The following is a 23,851-nucleotide window of genomic DNA, read 5'->3' as shown; positions in this document are numbered from 1 at the left end:
CAGGGTGAGTGCAAAGGTACATAACTAAACAAAGAGTCGACATGGCACACATCCCGGTGTGCCATGCCCGCAAACCCACTGCCCTGGCATACATCAGTCACCCCTCTAGCTGGGTGCCCTATGCCAGTGGTGTGGGCACAGGTGCATGAGCCCTATGCCCCTACAGTACCCAGGGCCATTCCTGGACACTGTAAGTGCAGTGATGCCATTAAGAGTATATGGTGCTGGGAGGTTGTCATTACGAACTCCACAGCACCATAATGGCTACACTGAAGACTGACAAGTTTGGTCCCAAACTTCTCAGCACATTAAACCCACACTGACGCCAGTGTGAGATTTAATGTAAAATGCACCAGAGGGCATGTTAGAGATGCCCCACTGAAAACCTAACCTACAATCCACGTCTGGCTGAGTGGCTGCCACACAGCAGACATGTTGCTGGACCCCTGGGTGGAGAACCCCCCGCTCTCCTGGGTCTACAACAAAGCACATCCTGGGCGAGGTGCTATGTCTCCTCCCCCAGGATGGACAGGGGGAAGCTTCAAAGGCATACTGCCTCTGAGAGCTTCTCCAGACCATTTGCTGTACCCAGCAACTGGCCCCCCACCCGTTCTACTCCCACTCTGGCGGGAAGACTGGCAGGAAAAACTACGTCAGGAAGGAGGGTGTGCCAACCTTTGCCAACTCCACCCCTCAGGTGGAGGAGGCGAGGTGAAGCACAACCCCGGGCTCCAGGCATCTTGTAGATGGGGAGCCCTGCCCAATCCCAGCTAGGCTCCTGCCACCCTCCCACAGGAGAGGAGCAGGCTAGAGAGTGTCCTAACCCCAGGACAGGGACCCATTGGTCCCTGCCCTTGCCCTACCTGTAACGCCCCTAAATTTAGCATTTAGGGGCTCCCTGAACCTTCCTTCCTCAGATCCCGATATCGAAAGAAGATCAACAAAAAGAAGACCCGCCGTGCAGCTGCTAACAACAGGACAACAACAACTGACTTGGCCCCAGCCCTACCGGCCTGTTGATCCTGGAACCTGCTCCTGCCTAATCCTGGCGACCTCCGCGGACAGCAACCGTGGGACACCCAGAGGACCTGCCTGCCTTGACCCTCTCAAATATTGGGACTCCCATCAGCAGAGGCTCTGCTGCAACAACCCACCTGGTGCCCACCAGGAAGCTCCGGACCAGCCCACTCTGCACCAGCCGAGCCCGGGCCGGGCCAACCCGAACCAAGACCACGAGGACGTCCCCCTGGCGACTGGGACCCAAAGTCCAGTGCCCAAAGACCCTCCTCGACGAACCAGCCGACGCCTGCAGACTCAGAACCAGGGGCCAACCCAACCGCGACCAGCCGAGGGTAAGCTTTTTCGACCCCCAAAGACACCCCTGCACCCGGCGCCCCGCGGCCCCCTGTGCCTCCCTTTGGGGTACCTACCTCTGCACCCGGCCGCCCCTGTGCCGCTGGGACTGAATTAACTACTCACCTGACCCTGGGGGACCCCTGAGTCTAAGCCCAGAACCCTAACTTCACCAACCAAGTACTCACCTGGAAACCGGTAATTCACTTACCTGCAATTGGATAACATTGACCCATTTTGACTCGAAAATGGTTTAAGTGTGAAGTTTTGAAAACTGAAAATATTCCTATAAAATCAGCCAAAGTCCGAATTCGAAAAAACTCACCTGTGATCAGGAGAGAAGCCAGTACTGTACCTTTCAGCCCAGTACTGAACCGTAAAAGTTATCCCTAGCGGGTTTACTAATATCCTGTATTTTCTCCATAGGAACCCATTGTCTGCTTTTCTATGAAATTTCTTCTGTCTACTTTTGAAAACTGCAAATATTCTTTAAAAATCGTACGAAATACTGAAACGCAATGACCTACCTGTTTTGAGCTAAGCCCTCAGTGCTGGCCCTAGGGGACTAGTGCTGGGTTACAAAAGTAACGCGATCGTACTTTACCTGTAACCTGAATTTCCTCCCATTGGATAACATTGTCAGAATCACTTTGAAAAGTTTCTAAGTATGAACTTTTAAAACAGCTTTATATTCAGGAAAATTCATCACAGTAACTAAAACGTTTTTGCTAAACTGGTTTCAGCTTAGACCCCAGGACTGAATCTAAGATCTAGTCCTGGAACTACCAAAGTAATCCATAAAGTAATCAACTGTACTTTCCTATGAAAAACCCATTGAGCTCAATGCTCGAGTGTGTTCCAGAACTGTTGTTATTAGCTATCCTGTAATTATTGTGTGTACAAACTTATTGCTCCTCTGCAAATTATTTACATGAGAGTACTCGTACCTTGAAAAGTATATTTTTATAACTGTTGGTTCTAAAAATAAAACAACAATATCTGAGGATATAACGACAATTGGCCTTGAGTTCGGTTCTTAAGTGTGTGAAACCTTTTGCTGACTGAGTGTGTACAACAAATGCTTTACACTGTCCTCTGGTGCTGCCTTACTGCTCGACCAAGCTACCACTTTGGAGAGTAAGGTCAGTTCTGACTTTAACCTCTGTTATACCTCTGGGGTTGGTGGACTCTATACACACTGTACTTCCTTCTAGTCCAGTATATTACAGAGCCACTTTCTCACACTGAGCAGACGCTTCTTTTTAATTCCCAGCAGATTAACGCGATTTTGAGGGCAAACAGCAGTCACAGGCTCCAGCGCATTTAGGACTGCCTCCTTCCTTGCTGCGCAGACCCCTGCAGGGCAAAGGGGCCTCCTTCAACACAAGGCGTATGATTATCTGTGGGATATGGGGCTGTCAGATCAAGATCCTAGCACATTCTGCAGGGGAGCCCCATAATGCTGGATGCCTGCATCCGGTTTCAGAGCTGTGCTGCGAAGAGCTGTGATCACTCCACTAGAATAAAATGTATTTTCATGTCTTATTCAAAACAGTGACACATGTTGACAGACGTAACGGGAGACTGAACGAGACTCCAATGTATGGTCTTTAAACAGGACACGCACAACTGTTGCTTTAAATAGACTAGCCGTGAGTGCAGACCGTTGCCTTGGTGTGTTTTGGGAAACATTTTAAAAACAATTTCCACACAAGCAGCGTGAACGCTTGCTTTTCTCTGTCCGGTTTAAAAATAAGAAAAGTACAGTGCAGACCACTGAGCATTCAACGCAGCGGCTGTTATTCAACCCCAGAGCCGACAGTTGGAAGGGGAGGGGAAGGGGGAAAAGTAGAAGCAGAACAGTCCCAGCTCTTTGGGAGGGATTCGGCGTGCTCGCGGATTTCTGCTGGGGCCCCACGTGAAGCAGCGGGAGCGCAGCGCGAGGCCGGCGGACGCGTGAGGCGCTCGCGCCCCAGCTGCCCTTCCGTTTTGTTTGTGCGCCCGGCGCGAGCTGCCCGGGGTTCAGAGAGGGCACTTAGGCAGGCTGTGCCTTCCAACCGGGCGCTCGGCTGGTGCGCTTGTCAGACGCCGCCGCGCAGCTGGCTCTGCTGTCAGCCAAGTGCAGCATGCTCCTGAACTCGCAGCGCCCCCGTCCACTCCCCCGGCGGACCCACCTTCAGTGCCGAAGTTCAGCCCGATAAAGAGCGCAGCCCTTGGACTGGGCTCCCCTGCTGCCTTATTTATCTTCTTGGCGCAGCCTCGTGTTTGTAATTTGCAGTCGGGGCAGTGTTGCTTTGTGCTCCCAGCGGCCTGATGCAGGGGGAGCGCGGCTGCCTGGGACTGGGAGGATTGCAGCACAGGCTCGCCCCGCGTGCACGGAGCAGCTCCCCGGCTGGCCCGGGTCCGTCTCCCGCTGGCATTAAAAAGAAGGGACAGGAACTCCAGGGTGAGTAAGACACGCCACCCGCCGAATCTCTTATTCATAACATTGTGCCCGGCTTCGCGTCAAGGTGCTTCAGCCCCGCTGGCTGTGCTGCGCTCGCGTGCACGGTTGCAAACAAAGAGGCAGCGTGGGAAGCTGGAAAATGTCATGCAAGGTTTATTTAACGAAATCAGCTGACACAATCTTGTTTGTTTTGTTTTTGCTCAGAACCTTGGCATGTGGGCATTGATGGTAACTGGGATTTCACGCGGTGCATGAGCACAACTCTCATTTACCATGTGGGAGGAATCTCACAGGTATTAATCGCTGCAGCTGTGAACTGACAGCCTCGTGCACGCTCCAGCAGTTCGAGGTGGGAGGGAGGGGGGTTCATTGATAAGCAGCAGTAAAAGAGGGATGAGCTCGCGCGCAGGCTGGCAGCCGGCCCCGTGCCCTCTTCACCAGTCGTTCTGTTGTTGCTCACAGGTTGTTCGTAGAGGCGCTCACTGGGCCCAGAAGTGGCAGCGATGGACGCAGTTGTGCACAATATGCAGAAGGTGACCGAGCTGGAGCACATGGCCGAGCTGCTTATCACCGGGGAGCAGTTAAGGTAGGGAAGCAGACGTCACTTCACACACCCACCCCTTCCAGCCGGGGAACAGAGGGAAAGGGCCAGATAAGGCCTGCAGATGTAACTGGACGAGTACACTGAGCTGACATGGTGGGCGTGGCCGAACCACGTGGTGGGCCACACAATTAAGCATTGGTGCGGGAGGTTTACAGTTTGCATTTTTATCCTCACAGATTGTTTTTAGGAGCATGTAGAAGGGTGAATTTTTTTTGTAAACTTATTTTTATTTGCATGTTGCACAGAATCAGATTGTACTGTTTGCTACACATAGATACAGCAAACAGTCTGTTGCAACCATAGGATGCCTTAACATTACACAGATGTTGCTCAGCCAGGACATTCTTTGGGCAAGAAGGGGTGAATTTAGCCATAAGTTCTACTTTGTTTGAAATGTATGTATCACAATTAGGGAGTCCTCTGTATAGACAAGAGAATAAATTAAAAGTCAAATCTAATCACACACCTGCCTCGAGGGCTTTAAGTGGAATGAAAAAACTAGGGGGTCTCTCAAAGTGGAGTGTCAGATGTAATTAAGGGCGTTGCATACAGATGTATAATACAAGTATTACAGGGGCGACTCCTCCACTAGGGCGGAGGAGCGTCGCCCCACTGCTTTCTCAGTGCGAGAGCCAAAACATAAAATGGTAATAACTTTTGGTTATTACCATTTTATGTTTCTTTCTGCATTGCGGGCAGGCGGAGCTGCCGGGGAAGGGCAGGAGTGGTTTGTCCACTCCTGAGTACGCATGATTGGTTTGGTCGGCCCTCTCGGGCCACCCAAACCAGTCATGCGTACTCTGCACTTCTCCATGCAGGTTGCATTGCAGCCTACATGGAGAATATGCAATCCCCTACAGCTCCTAGCTGGGCGGCGTCCGGAACAATCAAAATGCTCCACTGGAGCGTTTTGATTGGCTTTGGGGAGGGGAGGGAGGCTGCCTGCTTCCTGTTCCTGCAGGAGGCAGGAAAGCAGGAGCAGTGAAGACTCTCGACCCGGGAAAGGTAGTATACATTTTTTTACATTATTTGAACCTCCCCTTCCCCACGCGACTCCTCACCCTAAGGATAAGAGCAAAAATGGAGGGCACGATAGGGACACGTCTAAGCACCTGCTTTTTAGAACTGCTGGTGATGAGCAACGGCAGGACCCAGCCCAGGACCAGGCCCACTTAAAGCCCTACCTGCCACATCCAATCTAAATCTCCTGTAGCTTAATGCACATATGTTACCATTAAATGCTGTTAGTTTACCCCACTTCTCTGCTGCATTTCTCTCAATATGTATATCTCTTATAAGTAATGCTATTTAATAGCCCTTATCTTAGACACACTCTGTGCATAACTCATAATTCTCTTCTTATCATAAGGGTAACTCATACATGCCAACAGACCCGAATCAGGAGGAGACTCTCGATTTTTTAAGCTAAATGTGGTTTTATTTTAGCTGAAATTGCCTGTGTATCCATAGACGTCAATGGGGAAAATACATTCTCCAGTTTTGTTTTTCAAATCTCTCACTTACCTATTCTGAAATATTGGAATATATGCTTTCAGCTATTCCTGGTTTTTTTCCGCAGAATTATTGCTAAGCTTGCTGGAATAGTAATGGTACTTTTCTTGCTAGAAGCAAGTTCAATGATGCTTTTTCTCTACTTTCACATATTTATTACAAATATATCCTTATTAAAATTCTGCAGTTGATTTTAAAGTAGATAGGTTTTACAGCAACAGTTCATCCATTTGTGAAATTTACATTGATTTTTGCCAAAGGCTATAACGATTTCAGTGTCAGTGGTGTTCTACTTGAGAAACTTGGATATGTTTGAAGAGACAACTCTCCAAAGAGCATTACAAGCATTACCACATTATACAAAAAGAAGCTGGAATTTACCTGTCTACTTATAAACTTCCTTGAATCGCATCCATGGGCTCTTGTTTATTGTTCAGCTTACTGTTGCTTCAAAGCTACGTTTGTGATGAGTAAATACCTACATTCTTTTTTTGTTTTAAATTCTTTTAATTTTTCGTCGTCTTTTTTTTTCTTGTCTTCTTTCTCAACAATTTTTTGGTCTGGCATCAGCTAAGACCTTTTGATTTTTACTAAAATTATACATTTGAAATACGCATAAGGGTTTTTTCCAAACTTTTTTATTCATTGGTCTGTAGTTGTGTCATTCACTTTTTTTTCTGCCCACTACAGCATAGAGCATCGGGCAAAGGGCCAGCCCACTACACCCAGCTAACTTCACTATCAATGACTGCATTCTTCCCTTTCACAAGCAGTACACCCACCCACAAAGTAGTTCTTAGAAGTGCCAGGAACAGGTTTTTTTTTGCATGCTTTTTGAGACCAAAAATATTTTTGATTTTGCACTTTTTTTTTTACATTGATGAAGGCCCGGCAGCTTCCCCTGCAACAAAGTTTTGCATAAATCCAGAGAAAACAACGTATTGGTAAAGCTAAAAAGCTGGTTGCCAACACAGACCTATTGCTTTGCCAGTGCTTATTTGGTAAGCTGCGACTTTGGTGTCTTCATCTCAGGCTTTGGAAATGCCTTGACCATCTCGGTTGACATCTTGAATTGTTCTGAATATTCTCAGTATCCACTTAACTAAGGAAATACCATATTCTTCTTCTGAATGCCCTCTATTTATAGAGCATGTCAGACCCAATCAAGTCATCGTCTTAGGTCTCACAGTGATGCAGCACTGTGCTTCTTTAACCCCTGGGGTTATGCCAGCATAATTTCTTGTCACTATTACAGTGTTCGAGAAACAGCCATTTCTCTTTAATAGTGTTCTTAAATAGATTTTTCTTTCCAGTCCCTACATGGTCGCAATGGGAGGTGTTCATGATATTGTGTATTCCTGTTCATCCCTTCATTGTATTTCTGCCTGTAGTATGGCCTTTGTAAATTCCTCTGTGGCAGAGAACAATGAGCTTTGGAGGCTGCAGGTTTTAAAAACCGCAGGATTATTTTAGGAGTGAAGATAGATCCCCTGCATTCCTACGCCATATCTGTTTTGTGTTTCTAGATCTCCAAATTTTATTTCACTAAGTTTATCGATACTTATATTGGTGTTACAACAATGACACAATTGTAGCATTTATTCATTGTTAAGGACAGAACTTCAATAGTCAAAAAGCTCCAAGTAACTATTACACATTTGATGAAAAACAGTCAATTGAGACATTTATCGTTTGGGTTAGAATAGCCTTGTCCAGGAGCCAATTATTAATATCCAGTGTGTTATTCAGTCTCCAATTTATAAGAACAATCGTGTTTTTGCTACTGTAAGGCCTTATTATGGCCACATAATTTTTTACCCCAACATTTTCCTGTGTCATTAAAAACTAGTCCTTTGGCTGATAATGCCAGATTGCGTTTAAAATCAGATTAATTTAGATATTGATTTCTTTACATCATTGTTATATTAAGTCACCATTCATAAATGGGTGAAGGTAATCTGCCTGTGATTTTGACATGTCCAGTACTTCCCTACCAATCGTTTCCATTTTAAAATTGTCTAGTATATTTTTTGGAGAATTGTTTGTTGCACTCTGTAGGTTGACTATTAACTCTGGTTCTTTTTGACCATTCTGTTATATCTTGGTAATCTCATAATGTTCCTTTAAATATCTTATGGTACAATGCTATGCTCACTGGATTCCAGAATGTGGAATCCAGGGGGCAGAGGAGAAATACACAGTTGCTGAAGAAGTTGGTCCCTGGTTGCCTCTGGGGTTGAAATACTGAATAAATATACTTTATACCTACAACCACTGTACCTCCAGTCATTTCAGTGGCCACGAGGATGGGATCCATTTGAAGGAGATGTGTAACACCGAATCAATGAAGATTTTAACGGTGAAGATCTACTTTCAACCCCTTAGGCTGACAATTTGAACTTTCAAGGTAACGTTTTGAACTATTTAAACCTCTCTCATTCAGATTTCCTTAACTACAAAACTTTTGCTAATACTCTCGGCAACCACATACTCATCGTTTTGGAGCGAAAAATAATTTGAGTTTGTCCCCATTCCAATCGCTCCGTGAGTGAATTTCTCCGTTTTAGAACCATTTCTATAATTGACATTTTTTAAAAAAAGGGGCAACGTGACTCCATGATCGTTATTGTGTTTACTAACGACACATCAATTTAAACATTCGTTACCTCAAGTTCATCGTTGTGTTTATTTTTGGATACCGTTCCGCAAATGCACGCGCAGTGTTGATCTTTAAGTGCAGCTTCACGCGCATCTAGTATACTGTTACTCACGCGTCATAACGCCGAATCTCTGTGTGCATCATCGCGTCTTCACGTTTTTGACGCAAGGCGGCCATCTTCAATCCCCATGACAACCGCACACAATTGTAAAACTCGGCAAATCGTATGACAACAATTTCGTTTCCACTACGACAAATCCTGGCAACATTTTGAAGTATTTGGGGAACAATAAATATCAAGTTACAGCGCTATAACAAACATTGAAAAAACGAAGCTGAAAACTTCAAACATCGAATTTTTTGATGAAATCAACAATCTACTACAAAACGAATATCGCATGGAGTGAAATCTGATTAAATAAAGTGGATTTGAACTATTCCAATATATACAAGTGAATTTGGACTATTACAACATATACAACTGACATCGGTGACTACATTATTTATTTTAGTTAATTTTTTTATATATAATTGAATGTTCTAATGCTTAATAATTAATCAATATGGATGTTACCTCTTCTGTTGCAGCTCCTCCCAAATTTCTACAAAGTCCTGTCCCTCCCTCCATGAATTGGGAGGATTGGTCCGAATCATTTGAGGCCTATTTAGAAGCTATTGGAGGGGATGTATTTTTACCATCTAGGAAATTGGCTTTATTAAAACACAACTTAGGAGTAGAAGGAAGGAAAGTTTTAAAAACCTTACCTGTTATAAATCGTGTAGTTTCCACTGTCGTTGACACTATTGATGAAAGTAGTGAAACTAGTGAAACCAGTTCCAATGACACATCCATAGACGTTTATTCTGAAGCCTTAAAAGCTTTAGAAGAAAACTATGGGAAAAAAACTAGCATTGTTGTAGAAAGGTATACATTTTTCTCAAGGGCACAATTACAAGGAGAAAATGTTCAACAATATGTAGCTTGTTTGAGAACTTTAGCTATTACTTGTAAATTTAAAGACTTACACGAAGAAATAATTCGAGATCAATTTATTAATAGAATTATAAACATCAAAATTCAAGAACGCTTACTTGAACTTAAAAATCCTTCGTTACAAAAAACACTTGATACTGCTAGGAAAATGGAAAACACTTCTCATTATGTTAAAGAATTAAGTTCTATGCAACAGAAAGATAAAGATGAATCTAGTAGTGTCAGTGTAATAAGTAATAGCAAAAAAAAAACTGATTTTAGAAATGATAACAAAGACAACAAAGATAACAAGTTTAATTTTTCAAAGAACAAGAGCAGTTTCAGCAAACGTATCTGTTTTAGATGTGGTAGTCAAAAACACACTGCAGATTTTAATAAATGCCCTGCTGTTAAATTCACTTACATCAAATGCAAAAAGATAGGTCATTTTGCTAAGTGGTGCAGAACTAGTGATAATAGTAATTGGAAACGTTCTGTTAATCTCGTTGAACCTCAAACTGATAGTGAGGATGATGAAAGTGAAAACAATGAGACAGAAATTGAAGTGATGGTTATACATGATGATTCTGTATGTGATATTTCTGAAGATTACCAACCTCCTAAATGTAATGTGATGATAGACAAGGATAACATGGCACTTTGGGCAGACTCGTGTTCACCATATACAATTATAGATAAATGTATGTGGGAAAATGGGAGCAAACCAACATTAATATACTCGGATGTACATCCTAAAGGTTATTGTGGTATGAAATTACCCATGCTTGGATATTTCGATGCTCGATTGACATTTAAGGGGAGATCTTGTATGAGTCCAGTTTATGTAGTCGAACAAGGACGTGCCCTATTAGGATGGAAGGATGCAAAGAAAATGGGACTGATATTGGATCCCAATCATCCTGATCAGATATTATTATCTAAAATTTATTTTGATCAAGTTTTGTTAACTGATGACAATAATTCAACCAACTGGGAATCTATATTCCCCAAGTTATTCAGTAAAGATCTTGGATGTTTGGTTAAATTCGAACACAAAATTATTCTTAAGTCTGACAATATTCCAGTAGTTCATAAAGTAAGAAATGTACCATTTGCTTTACGAGGTCCATTAAAAGAGGAGTTAATCAGGCTATGTGATGCTAAAGTAATCGAACCTATCGAAGCTTCTGATTGGCTCAGTCCTATTGTTTTGGCTCGTAAACCCAATGGAAAAATTAGGATGTGTGTGGACCTGAGAGATCTAAACAAAAACATCTGGGTTGACCGTTCTCCGCTCCCACATATAAATGAAATGATATCAAGCATCAAGGAGGCCATGTATTTTTCATCAATTGATCTGTCCAATGCTTACCATCAGATCAAATTACATACTGAATCCAGACATTTAACATCTTTCATCACTCCTGAGGGTGCTTTCCAATATTTAAGGATGCCATTTGGATTAGCATCTGCGTGTTCAGTTTTTCAAAGGGTCATGTGCAGCATTTTGAAGGATGAAATGCAAGTACGAATATTTCAAGATGATGTTTTAATTTGGGGTAAAGATTTATCTTCTCATGACAAAAATGTGCACAATGTTCTTTGTAAACTTCAAGATGCCGGTTTGACTGTATGTGGTGAGAAATGTAAATTTGGAGTAAAACAAATGGATTATCTTGGACATACTATTTCCAATGAGGGAGTTAAACCAAAAATGAGATTATTGGATGCTATAGAAAAAGCACCACATCCAATTAATAAAGATCAGTTACGCTCTTTTTTAGGACTTGCGGAATACTATTCCAAATTTGTTCCTAATTTTGCCAACAAAGTACATGAATTGAGGTTAATAATGAAAAAAGGCGCCTCATTTGTTTGGTCCACTTTATGTCAGCAAGCTTTTGACAACATAAAAAGAGACATTACCAAAGCAGTTGCTCTAAAGCCTTATGATCCCAATCATATTTCTATTATTGTTGTTGATTCAAGCGCATATGGTCTAGGTGCTGTTCTGATGCAAAGAGACAGTGATGGTGTTGAAAGGATCATTGCCTTTGCTTCTCGCACACTTAAGGCTGCTGAACCCTCTTATTCGGTGATTGAGAAAGAGGCATTAGCATGTTGGTGGGGTGTAGACCACTTTAAAACATTCATTTGGGGAACAGAATTTGAATTGTGGACAGATCATAGACCTCTCATTGACATCTTCACTACAAAAGGCGCTTTTAAGGCCACACCCAGAATAGCGAAATGGTCTTACAGACTATAAGAATATAATTTTCAAATAAAATATGTACCAGGTCACAAAAATATCAATGCAGACTGCTTATCGCGTCTTCCTTTATCTTGCGATACAAATAATGTAGAAGAAGATAAAGATGAATGGTTAGTAGCCAGCATTGAGGAATCATGCAATAATGCATTGAATGAACAAGAATGGATTGAAGCTGTGAACAAAGATGATGTGTTTCAGAATATAATCAAAAAGTTGCATGTAGGTGTAGATTCATCATCTTTGAACAAAACTGATCTGGCTGACTATAAAATGGTTTGGTCAGAATTGTCATACGTCAATGGCATTCTTAGAAGAGGTGACAGATTAGTTGTACCTTCATTGTTAAAAGAAAAGATGTTGAGCTTATTACACGAAGGACATAGTGGTATGACCAGCATGAAAAGGAGAGCTAGGAATGACTTTTGGTGGATTGGCATGGACAAAGACATAGAAAGATGTGTTCGTAATTGTTTAGCGTGTATGTGCAGTGATAAATCACACAAATCTCAGGAAACAACCATATCTGCAATTTCTTTTCCCGATAAACCTTGGGACACAGTTGCTATGGATATATGTGGTCCTTTTCATGTGAAAGGCATTGAAGATAAATATGCTATTGTGCTAATGGATTTTCATTCAAAATGGCCTGAAGTTGCTTTTGTGAAAGACATCAGGGCTTCCAACATAATTGATTTTTGTGAAGGAATTTTTCGTAGGGAAGGATACCCTAGTGTGATATTATCAGATAATGGTCCACAGTTCATAGCTGATGAATTTGCTATTTACCTTAAAATGGTGGGTGTGAAACATACCACCCCTTCTGTTTATAATCCTAGAGAAAATGGTCTAGTAGAGAGATTTAACCGAGTGTTGAACGAATGCATTCAACTAGCCGACAACAATGGTGATAACTGTAAAGATGCTGTCAAGAACATGTTATGGTGTTATAGAAACACTCCTCATACTGCCACAGGAATGTCTCCTTTTTTCCTATTAAAAGGACGAGTGGCAGGGTCAAAAGTTAAACCTTGTTGGATGTCCAAAAATAGTAACACAAAACCTTTGGACAGTAAGGATGTTTTGAGTAAAGTACAAGAGTATCAGAAAAAATATGTTCAAGATCATAATGCTAAGGTTAAAACATCCTCAAGATCATTTAAAATTGGTGATTGGGTACGCACACAACAGATGGGAAACAAAAAACTGGGATTTTCTAAATGGTCCAAACCCAAACAAATTGTTCATATAATTGGAAATATTGCTAAATTAGATGATGGTAAGCGATGGAATGTAAGAAGTGTTACGAAATGCAATGAATTGGAGTGTAAACATTATGCAAGTCAATAGAACATCAAATCAGATCCAGTTTCTGTGAAATCTTTACACATTACTTCAGATGCAAATATAAAGGAAAGATGCATTCGTCCTAAATTCAAACCAATATGGATGAAAGACTACAAATGTTCTTAGTTGTATACCTTTATTGGAACATGGTATAATGTTCTCTGTGTACTTTTGGTCTAGTAATTTTAGAGGAAGGAGGATATGGCATGTATATGGCATTTATATTATCAAATTTTAATTTTATCAATTTTTAATTTTAATTTCAATTTTTAATTTTTATATTTTATTTCTCTCTCTGTTGTATAAGAAAAGAGACATGTTATATTTTGTGTTATATAAGAAGGGAGATATGTTATATCTTGGTAATCTCATAATGTTCCTTTAAATATCTTATGGTACAATGCTATGCTCACTGGATTCCAGAATGTGGAATCCAGGGGGCAGAGGAGAAATACACAGTTGCTGAAGAAGTTGGTCCCTGGTTGCCTCTGGGGTTGAAATACTGAATAAATATACTTTATACCTACAACCACTGTACCTCCAGTCATTTCACATTCCATGCCTAAGATGTTGCAGTTAATCAGCTTCCCAACTCCTTTCGCTTTTTGAATAAAGGTGTACATTGTTACTTATCTATAATTTATACATTATTTAAATGTAATTGTACTTGTGTGACAATTTTGACAACGTCATTTCTGACTAAGATTAGAAATAGTGGGATAGAAGTAACAGACATTAGAAATTATGGGCTAGCAGTGGTAATACATTGAGTCTTCTCGACCTCTCCTTTTTGAAGGCTATAGTGTTGTGTGAGTTAGCAAAGATTGAACCCTTGTGACTCCTGGTTAACTCAATAGAACTGTGACATAGGCGTTAGAGCGTATCAAAGTGAAGGCAGGTTTAGAATGTTTAGTTTGCGGTTATACGCAGAAGAATAAAGACATGTTATGCTAAGCTTCATGTGTTGCATAGTCATTGGCGAGGACCTGGGCTGCTGAATAAGCTACAACTGGCGATGAGGTAGGAGATAAGTAGCCCAAAGATAAACAGTGCTCTCCCAAAGCGTTTGCCGTGGTCCAGCAAACTGCTCTTGCATGCCACGTGTGTGTCAGTCGAATGCAGAATCAATGTTTGGCGTATGTGGGGGTCATAGCACAGCTCCAGTCTGTGTGAAGCATTTGACAATAACGGAAGGTGTACGGAGAAGTCTATGCATCGTTGGCCGAGAACCTGCTGGGAAAGCTGCAAAGGGAGGTGCCGTGCTGCCACGCAACCTCATGTTATACAACTTACGGAATGATAACCCTAAAGGCGGATGCAACCAGGTTTTGAAAAAGCAAATTGCAAGGTAACACTGTGAACACAAGTGCTGCGAGGCAGAGATCAACCATGTGTCATACAGCGCAAAGAGACGCCTAAAGGCAAAGTGATTCAGATATAAGAAACGGTCATCTACTTACCAGAACTGAGTAGGGAGAGTCATCATGTCACAGTGCTGGGGAGAGTGAACTCAGAGGAAGCACCCAGGGTTGTGTTTGCTGAGCTGTCCATGCCCAAAGTGGCACACCATTAAAGCTGCAGAGTGGGGCTCAGAACAACTCCAGAGGTCTCTGAAGATCAGAAAGCTGAGAGCGGTGATCAGAATCGTGAAAGTTTGCATTTCCAATAGAGAAAGAGGTAATGTTTCCTGTCATTATCAAAGATGCCCCAGAGGCCAGCACATCACAAGGCCTCAGAGATGGTTTGCATAAACAAGATCACCTAGCAGCGTCAGAAGGAACACTACTCTCCACTTCAGTAAGTTCCAGTAATGGTTACAAATTTGCCGCTTTTCTGAAACCACCACTGCCATTCGATACCACCAAAAATCTGAATATTGGCGACAGATGGACTGCTTGGAAGGAGACATTTGATGATTTCATTCATGCGATAGAAGAAGCAGGTAATAAGAAGATTATCAAATACCTTAAGAATCTTGCTGGGGAAGGGGTAAAAGAAGTCATAAAGAAAATGCAGAGAGCTGATAATATTACACACAGTAAAATCAAAGTAACATTGAATCTCAAGTTCAATCCAATGCTGAATGTAGATTAGGAAAGGTACAAATTTAGTCAAGAATGACCGAACGTTAGTGAAACCATCAACAAATTTGTTGAGAGACTGGGTACGCTCAATTTTCCCAAAGCAACAACGGCGGACCTCACATGCCGCACCTCGTGCCAGTTCCCATACGTGAGTTCGCTGTGCAAACTACCCCTACGCCATCCGTTAAGTGACGCCGCTGTGCTCCAGATCAGAGAATATTGTAACAAACGGGGGTGCGCAGCTCAAGAAGTCCAATGGCCAAGATAGTTAGAAAAATAACTTCTTTATTCCCAAAATTCTTTTAAAATTCATTGAGTATAGACAATCCAGCCAACGCGTTTCATTCCCATATATGGAACTTCCTCAGGGCAAACAATGTGTCCGTGTAAAGTACACTTCAAAAAGATGCCAGCAAATAGTTGTTAATGATAGTTGTTTTGAAGCAGTTGACTTTTCACATAGAACAATATACTCCTATTTAGGCCTGTATATGACAGAAAGAACTTCCACTGGATATCTGGAAAAGGGGTTCCAAATGTGGTAAGATGGCCCCACGGGAAAAAGTCAACAGGGAGGAGAAGGACAGATTCGCTTGCGACGTTGAGGAATCCCTTTTTATACTTACAATATATAAGGGTCACGGTGCAGTACACTGTACCATATGAGAATTTTTGGAATATATTGTTGGTGATGCTAAGAAAATATAGAGGCGCTCCAAATTACCTTTCCAATTGACCTTTTCCTGTGAAGGTGTATGATTTCCTTCATACGGATTCATTCACTACAAATCCTTGGAGTGTCTTGGGCAGTAACAACAGCTAATACTTGGTTGTTGACTTTTTCCCGTGGGGCCATCTTACCACATTTGCAACCCCTTTTCCAAAGGTACATTACAAGCTTTTCTACACATATTGGTGTGTTCCGTTACAAAATACTATGTTTCAGTGTGTCATCAGCTGCAGCTTCAAGATGGCATTTGACGTATCATGCAGATTGTCATGAATGCTTTCAATTGTAGGGATCTCATGTTGTTTTTCAGAGCTACAAAAAATGAGCATGATAAAGCTCCCTTCGCAAGTGTTTCTTTTGCTTGCTGAGGCAGGTTTAACATTGAGTGCTATGTGAGTTCCATAAGACAAAGTTAAAATTCTCTGGCCATATTTTTTCTAAAGGAGGAAGGACACCTGATCCTGCTAAGGTGCAGGCTTTGTCAACTGCTACTCTCCCACAATGTTACATTAATTTCTTGGCATACTGTTGAAGATATATATGAGACTCTGTCACTGTCAGTGTGCCATTAAGAGACTTGACAAAAAAGGTATGTTTAATGTAATTGATTACATGAATGCAAGAAAAGCTTCCAGAAAATCAAAAAGCTATTGATAATGCTTCTGAAATGGCATACTTTGACCCAAACTTTCATACAGAGGTTGTTGAACGTGCTTATTCACAACCTGAAAAAGAAAAACCTAGCAATGGTGTGAGCTTGTGAGTGTTTCCTCATATTCTTGTATGGAAAGCCCTTCACGCTTGTGACAGATCATCAAGCATTGTTAACCATCTTTGGCAATTTAAAGGCAAAGATATCTCCTAGCATTGAATGTTGTGGTCTGCGATTGCAAGAATACAACTACATTATCGTGCACTGTCCAGGGAAATGTAAAATCTCTGCTGACTACTTCTCAAGAGGGCCTTTACAGTGCCTTGGCATCCTTTGAAAACAGCTGAAGCTTACATAAATTTCATTGTGAAATCAAGCACACCAGCTACCATTTTGTTGGAGCAAATCGTTACTGCCATAAGTCAAGAAAGTGACATGTTAAAACTAAAAGGCTTTATTACACATAGGTCTTGACACCAGCACCCTCGACCGCTTACCAGTGACAGTGAATACCTGAAGTTTAAAAATGTCAAAGATGAGCTGTCCGTTACTCAGGAAGGCATTATCCTAAGAAGTTCAAGAATTGTTATTCTGTAGAGTCTGTGATAGAAGATAATTTAAGTGGCACACGAAATACATTGTGGAGTTGTGGCCATAAAAAGAGCTCTCAGAGACAGAGCCTGGTTTCCATATCTCAACGAGAGTTGAAAGAGAATTGAAGGCCTGTCATGTGTGCAACTCCCTTTCAGTGAAAAACACTCAACTCACCTTAAACATTTCCCAATTGCCAAAGCATGTATCAGAAAGAATTGCTGTTGACTTCTTCGGTCATCTTGGCATTGTACATCACTTGATGGCGACTGTTGATGAATACTCCCATTTTCCATTGATAGAAGAGCTCTCATCTATCACTTAAGAAACAGTCATCGAGAGATTAGACAGCATCTTCATGACATGGGACGTTCCTGTGATTTTGAAATCTGACAAGGGTCCACCTTTCATCATTCATGAATTCTGAGACTTTCTCAGTCATCTTAATGTGAAGCATCTGAAAAGCACACCTCTTTGGCCACAGGCCAATCACTTTGTCGAGCATTTTTATGAGTACTCTTAAGAAAGTTGTTCAACTCACTGTACATGAAAAGCTCGACCTTAAACGGTCTTAAATTCTACTCTTCGAGCTTACTGTTTGACCCCTCATTCGACCACAGGTGAAAGCCCTGCAACTTTGATGTTCAGGAGAGCCATGATGCCCAAGTCATCTCAATGGACCAACAGAAGATCAAGTACTGAGGAAGAAACCCACATGAAAGACTTGGATCGTAAATGGAAAATGGAGCCTATGCAGACAAACATAGACATGCAAAAGATGTTGAGTTCACTAGAGGAGATCGTGTGCTTGTTCGTCAGCATAGAAAATGAAAATCTGATGCTCCTGTCGATGCTGAGCCACTTCATGTTGTGACCAGAACATGGTGACTGCCCAACGTCCTGGGAAGTCCATTACCCGAGATTCCTCACATTTCTGACATGTGGCTCATCGCTCGTCAGGCACTGATGTCAATGTAGAGACTTGGTCTGAAAGGACAAGTGAAGATTGACTCCCTGACTGCTGTTGTTCCGACGTCACCTGCGCAGGGTATGGACACTTCTACTGCCTGTCCCCAGTTTTTAGAAGTCACGGTTTGGGATGTGTTGTCAAAGCACCAGGAAGACTCATTAAAGAGCTATGATTGTTTATATATTTGTAAAAACGTAAAACAAAATGTATTTAACAGATGCAGAGATGTAGTGTTGTGTGAGTTAGCAATAACGGAACCCTTGTGGCTCCAGATGGACTCTGTAGAACTGTGACATAATGGTTTGAGCATAGCGTAGAGAAGGATGGTTTAGATTGTTGAGTTAGCGGTTACACACAGAATAATAAAGATATATTCTGCTAAACTCTGTGTGTGGCATTGGTGAGTGCCTGGGCTGGGGAGGACGCTACAAAGACATGTGCAAAGATTAAAATAGTTGCCAAGTTGATTTTGTGAGAAGCTATAACTGTGTCTCAGATTCTTGAAAGGACCTTGTTTTCTTCGGACGTAACTTATACTACCTTCTCTCCAGACTTTCCAGGAGAGAGGTTTGTTATGCACCATAATGAATGGGCTGTTCAAGAAAAGAGCTGCATGTAGTTCAAAATAATGTATTTTATTTTTTTCAGTTTACTTCTGAAATTATATTTATTGAAGGCCATACTGTTTGTTCTCAAGATTTGTGACCTGAGCCTGCCTACAGACAAATGTGAATATTATTTCTTTTATGGATGACTTCCCTTTACTAAGCTTGTTATGGGGCCCTTTCTTTGTGGTCTAAAAAAATTAAGCCCAGTAGGTTTTTGAATTTAGAGAATAAGAAGTTTTACCTAACACATGTATGTTCTTGAACACTAAGGGGCCGATTAAGAGTTTGACAGTGCGGCCAAACCTGCATGAGAACCGCTTGCCATATAATGACTTTTTTAGTAATTGGCGGGCTATTCTTTTGGGGTTCCCATGGCGGTGCCTATAAAATAGGCACTGCCATGGGAACGTCAAAAACTGTTCCAGCACAGCATGGACTCAAAAGTCCATGCCATGCTGGAACTTCTGTGCAGGCACACAGGGGGTGCCCATGTTGTGCCCTCCCTGTGGCATACACAGGGTGTGAGTCACAAGACTCCCTTCGTTTCCTCTCTGCCAGGTTTTTCATAGAGGAGGAACCGCCATGTAACCCTGGTGGAGAGGAAACTCCTAATATGCTCTGCGAGACCAAAGCAGACTCGCCAAGCATATGGATGACTGGACTGCCACTCCAGCTCCAGGGACCAGCGGTTCCCTGGCAGTGTCAGCGGTCCCAGGGTGGTATGACCACTAGGGTCGAAATCGATGTGATAGAATGCATACCTCTTGTATTCTACTTCACACTGCTACTTACTTGCTGTGTTATGGCGTGCAGACTGATACCGTGGTCTGCCCCAGATCCTACTGGTGAAAGATTCCCAATTCATGTGGTACGTGTCTTGCGTGCCAGTCAGTCGCACAGCTTCGTCCATGCAATAAACCAAAATTCATCCAATGCTTTAATCATTCTTTTTATTGATTGCTCCAAACTTCATTAGTTTTTTTAACTTCAAAGACAGCTTAATTCCACATTTTTTTTTCAAATGCCATATGCATGCCTATCCGGGCCTTAACATTGGCACATAGGAATCAGATTAACAGTTCACGGAGTACTTGATTTAGAATTGGTAATCTTTGTTTCACGAAGGCAAGGGGTCTCCTTTTTATTTTCGTTTTTATTTTCACTTCCGGCATGATTGTTTTCTTAATTTCATTAGGTTTTCTCAATAGCATTAGGTTTAAATATTTCATAACATCAATTTCTTAAAATAGCACACCTGATAAGGGGGTCACCAGGGCAGTTGAGATGGGAGTACAATAGAATATTTATATATTTCTTTATTCATTGCAGTTACCCCTGATGAAGGGCTGTACGGCCCGAAATGCATTGGGTCACAAAAATAAGGCTATCCGGAATTAATCTGATTGCTCTGCTTTGTGGCCTGGGGGGCACATATGGTGACCCCCAAACATCACATGGTGCCTGGCTCACAGTGTATAGATATATAGAAACATACCTTTTACCTTTGGGGCTTGTGCTGTGGCCCTTTTCTAGGCCACAGCACAAGCCGCAGTAGTAAAGGCTATGTTTTCGATTGCTGTGCTGACAGTCACATCATAATATTGTGAGTGTAACTGCAGACTACTTGTTAGACGGTTCCACTCCTGAAATTATGTCGGTCGGACGCTCGTCCGAATGGCATCGTAATAAGGCTCTAAGAGTAAATCTGTTCACATTTAAACAGGTACTTGGTTTGGGCTATAATATTTTAAAATGTAGGTTTATCTGGAAGGTTGGTCCTGCGGGACTCCCCTAGGAATCTCACAATACCAAAAACCTTTAAAAACAGGGCCCTCTGAGTTGCTGATGGAGTTTTTCTCCTGTCGGCCATTTTGCTATAGCAGGGACTGGGACCTGTCTTGAGGTACAGATCGATCTGATTGGCTGACCGCAACCAAGAAGAAAATGTTGCAGCTGCCATTACAGTACTCAGGGGCCTAGCCCCCGTGTTTTGAAATAATAGAGTATAAGGTGGCAGGAGAGATGCACCCTTACCTGCCAGGCACCTTTAGGAAGCACCCAGAGGGATCTGGGGATGGGTGCTTGTACAAAATGTTAGATTAAAAATACCAGAAGGAAGAAATATCAGAAAATAAATGTTGTGATACACAAATATCATGATGCACAAATATCGTTGGCAAGAATATTGTTTTTCAGTTAAGAAATATAATTTTTTAATAATATTGATTTTTTAAATATCGTTTTCAATAATATAGTAGTACAAATATATTTAGTTAATTATTTGAATGTGTTTTAGTTGATATATTACATTCATGTGTTACTATTGTTTATATAAAGTAAAACAATATATAGCTTGTAATTTTAAGCAATTTAGATTTTTTTTTTAAACAAATTTTATTTGTCAAGTTGCACATAAATTGCAGAGCTCTTCACCCCAGAGACGACTGCATAATCAAACCAACAGTCCCCTATAGTCCGCCCACCGTTTCCAAATCTTATAATGGTTGCGCGGGCACCCCGTAGCAACAAATACAGGTTGCTCCAGCCCAATACAGAAGTCCAGCCCATTCTTCTATGCGGCCACCGATGGGGCCCGTGGCGCCTTCCATGCCTTGGCAATGTCCCGTTTCGCCAGAGTAAAACCCAGTTGCATGAGGTGTCGCTTGTAAATATTGCCTCCTATTCCTTCCATGACGTGGAGCAAGGCCAGTTGCGGCATGTGGGGAAGCTCCCGCCCCATGACCTCCGAGAGCCATGCAAATACCCCCCTCCAAAAGCGGTCCGGGGAAGAACAGTGCCAGACTGTGTGAATGAATGTACCCTTCTCTCAACTGCAGCGAAAACATATGCAATTTAGAATCTTTAATTTCGTTTTTTATAGTAATTTATAGTGTTGTAGCAGGTTGTTGGGTTTGTAGGGGGATATGGTAGAAGTAAATTAAGTAGTAATTCATTACAATTGCTTATTAATTGTTTTTTTTAACCCAAACTTTATTGAGATTTTCAGTTGTACATACAAACAATTGCACCCTTGCCAGTACATGCATATACCCATGCGGCTCACCTTCGGAAACACTTCTAATAAAATTTTTGCTCATATTGCCAGTCCTCAATAACAGTGAACATGGTTATTTAACGTCAACATGTTATGGTATAGGTACCCTCTTTTGGTGTGTACCACATTCTATATTGCAAGCTCACGGTTTGAGGTTTTAATTAAACACTAGTTAACCACCCTGGATTCCTCCCACCGCCCCCCTCCCACAGTTAGCTAGTTGGGAACACAATTGATAGCCGCTCAAACAGTCAGAGTAGCACACTTGTAGTGTGCTAGTGCTGCACATGCAAATAGCACATGTACGAACCCTGCATCAGCCTCTACACATCTCGGGCATGCCTATTAATTGTTAATTGCTTATTTAATTGATTTAAATGTTGTAATTTATGGAATACTTATTTATTTTACTTATATTTTAGTTTGGGGGCTGCTAGGTTTGTAGGGATTTTGAATGAGAAGTTAATTAAGAATTAATTAATACTTTAAGTGTTAATTATTTTATTTTATTTTGTTAAATATGCGATACTGAATTATTTAGCTAATCTTTTAGTTAAGGGAATCTAGGTTTCTAGCGATATAGGGTGGTAAGTTATTTATTTTATACTTTTTATTATTAATTATTATTTGTTAAATTAATTATTTGATTGAATTTTAAATAAATAAATTATGGAATATTTAATTATTTTAATTATATTTTGGAGTTGGGCTGCTAGGTTTGTAGTGGTCTAGGTTAGGTAGTTAAGTAATAATGAACAATTAATTATTAAATAATTATTTACTTGATTTTAAAAATATAAATAATGAAATACTTATTGATTAAGTTATATTTTAGGTGTGGGCTGCTAGGTTTGTTGGCGTAGAGGGTGGAAAGTTAATTAATTAATAATTGAATAACAATTATAATATTGTGAGTGGAACTGCAGACTACTTGTTAGACGGTTCCACTCCTGAAATTATGTCCGAATGGCATCGTAATAAGGCTCTAAGAGTAAATCTGTTCACATTTTAAGAGGTACTTGGTTTGGACTATAATATTTTAAAATGTAGGTTTATCTGGAAGGTTGGTACTGTTGAAAATGGCAATGTATGTGTACATAAGCGGCGTTCATTTGTGTTCACTGTACCTCTTGTCGTAAGCAGAATGGATATTGCAAAACACTGACTGTGTTATCCTGCCAGCATAGACCCATACACACATATATACAACAGCCATTTTAGGTACCATGGTCTCTCTGTTTGCGATCGATCATCAGCGCCCTTCCCTGACCCTGCAAGCTTCCCCCATGCACCCTGACCGCCCCCGCTCTCACATGCACAAGTCATGAGCCCTCCCCTCCCGCATGACTCTATCTCTAGGAATCACACCCCGCGCCTGACCAACACCTCCTTTCCTTCCATGAATACCCCTCTTCTGATAAACCCTTTTCTCTACGCTCGATTTTCCACACTGACCCTTCCTTTCATGAATATCTCTCCTTCGTTGACCTCTTCCTCTGAACCTAATTGTCCACATAGACCGCTGGTCATCCCTTAGCCTGAGGATACAGTTTATTGCCCACTACTGTATGCACTCGCCTCTCTTGAAAGGAGCCACTATTGGTCATGACCACCCCACCCCCTGAGATTCGATCAGGCGCACACATTCCAATGGAATCAGCAGAACACTCAGCTGCGTGACAGCCCCCTCCTATTGTATGGAGGATAAGGGCCCCTACTGTAGCCACGTGTTGGAATATCTTCATACTTCACAATGTCTTGATTGTAATAAAGGATGCCTGTGTGCCACAAACCTGTGTATAAAAGGCGAAGCCTCAGAGAAACTTGTTAGAGCACCTCCCGAAGACACTATGTGAGTGTCCGAAATGACAGGCTCTCCTCATGAGAAATAAACCTCTTTCCTTGTCTTCCTGTCTCCAGTGCCCGTCTCTTCATTTGGTAATTATTTACGATGGGAACTAGGAGGCGCCTTGCGCCAGCAGCCTGGGCATCCGG

At 41.8% G+C, this 23,851-nt stretch overlaps 1 protein-coding gene across 1 annotated transcript in view; it reads left to right on the top strand.

Moving 5' to 3' along the window:
* Positions 1-3,370: 3,370 nt before the first annotated feature.
* The window catches only part of DEPTOR (DEP domain containing MTOR interacting protein), a 609,509-nt gene continuing 589,028 nt past the window's right edge, over positions 3,371-23,851 (top strand). Inside the window, exons 1-2 of the mRNA XM_078686837.1 lie at positions 3,371-3,799; positions 4,262-4,385. Of these exons, the coding sequence (XP_078542963.1) occupies positions 4,303-4,385 (83 nt within the window). The 5' untranslated portion in view covers positions 3,371-3,799; positions 4,262-4,302. The remainder of the gene's footprint in view (positions 3,800-4,261; positions 4,386-23,851) is intronic.

This window comes from Lissotriton helveticus, chromosome 4_1 (assembly GCF_964261635.1).
Source record: "Lissotriton helveticus chromosome 4_1, aLisHel1.1, whole genome shotgun sequence".
NCBI classification, from domain to species: Eukaryota; Metazoa; Chordata; class Amphibia; order Caudata; family Salamandridae; genus Lissotriton; species Lissotriton helveticus.
Note: the sequence above shows the minus strand (reverse complement) of the source record. Positions and strands in the feature narration are given on the sequence as shown.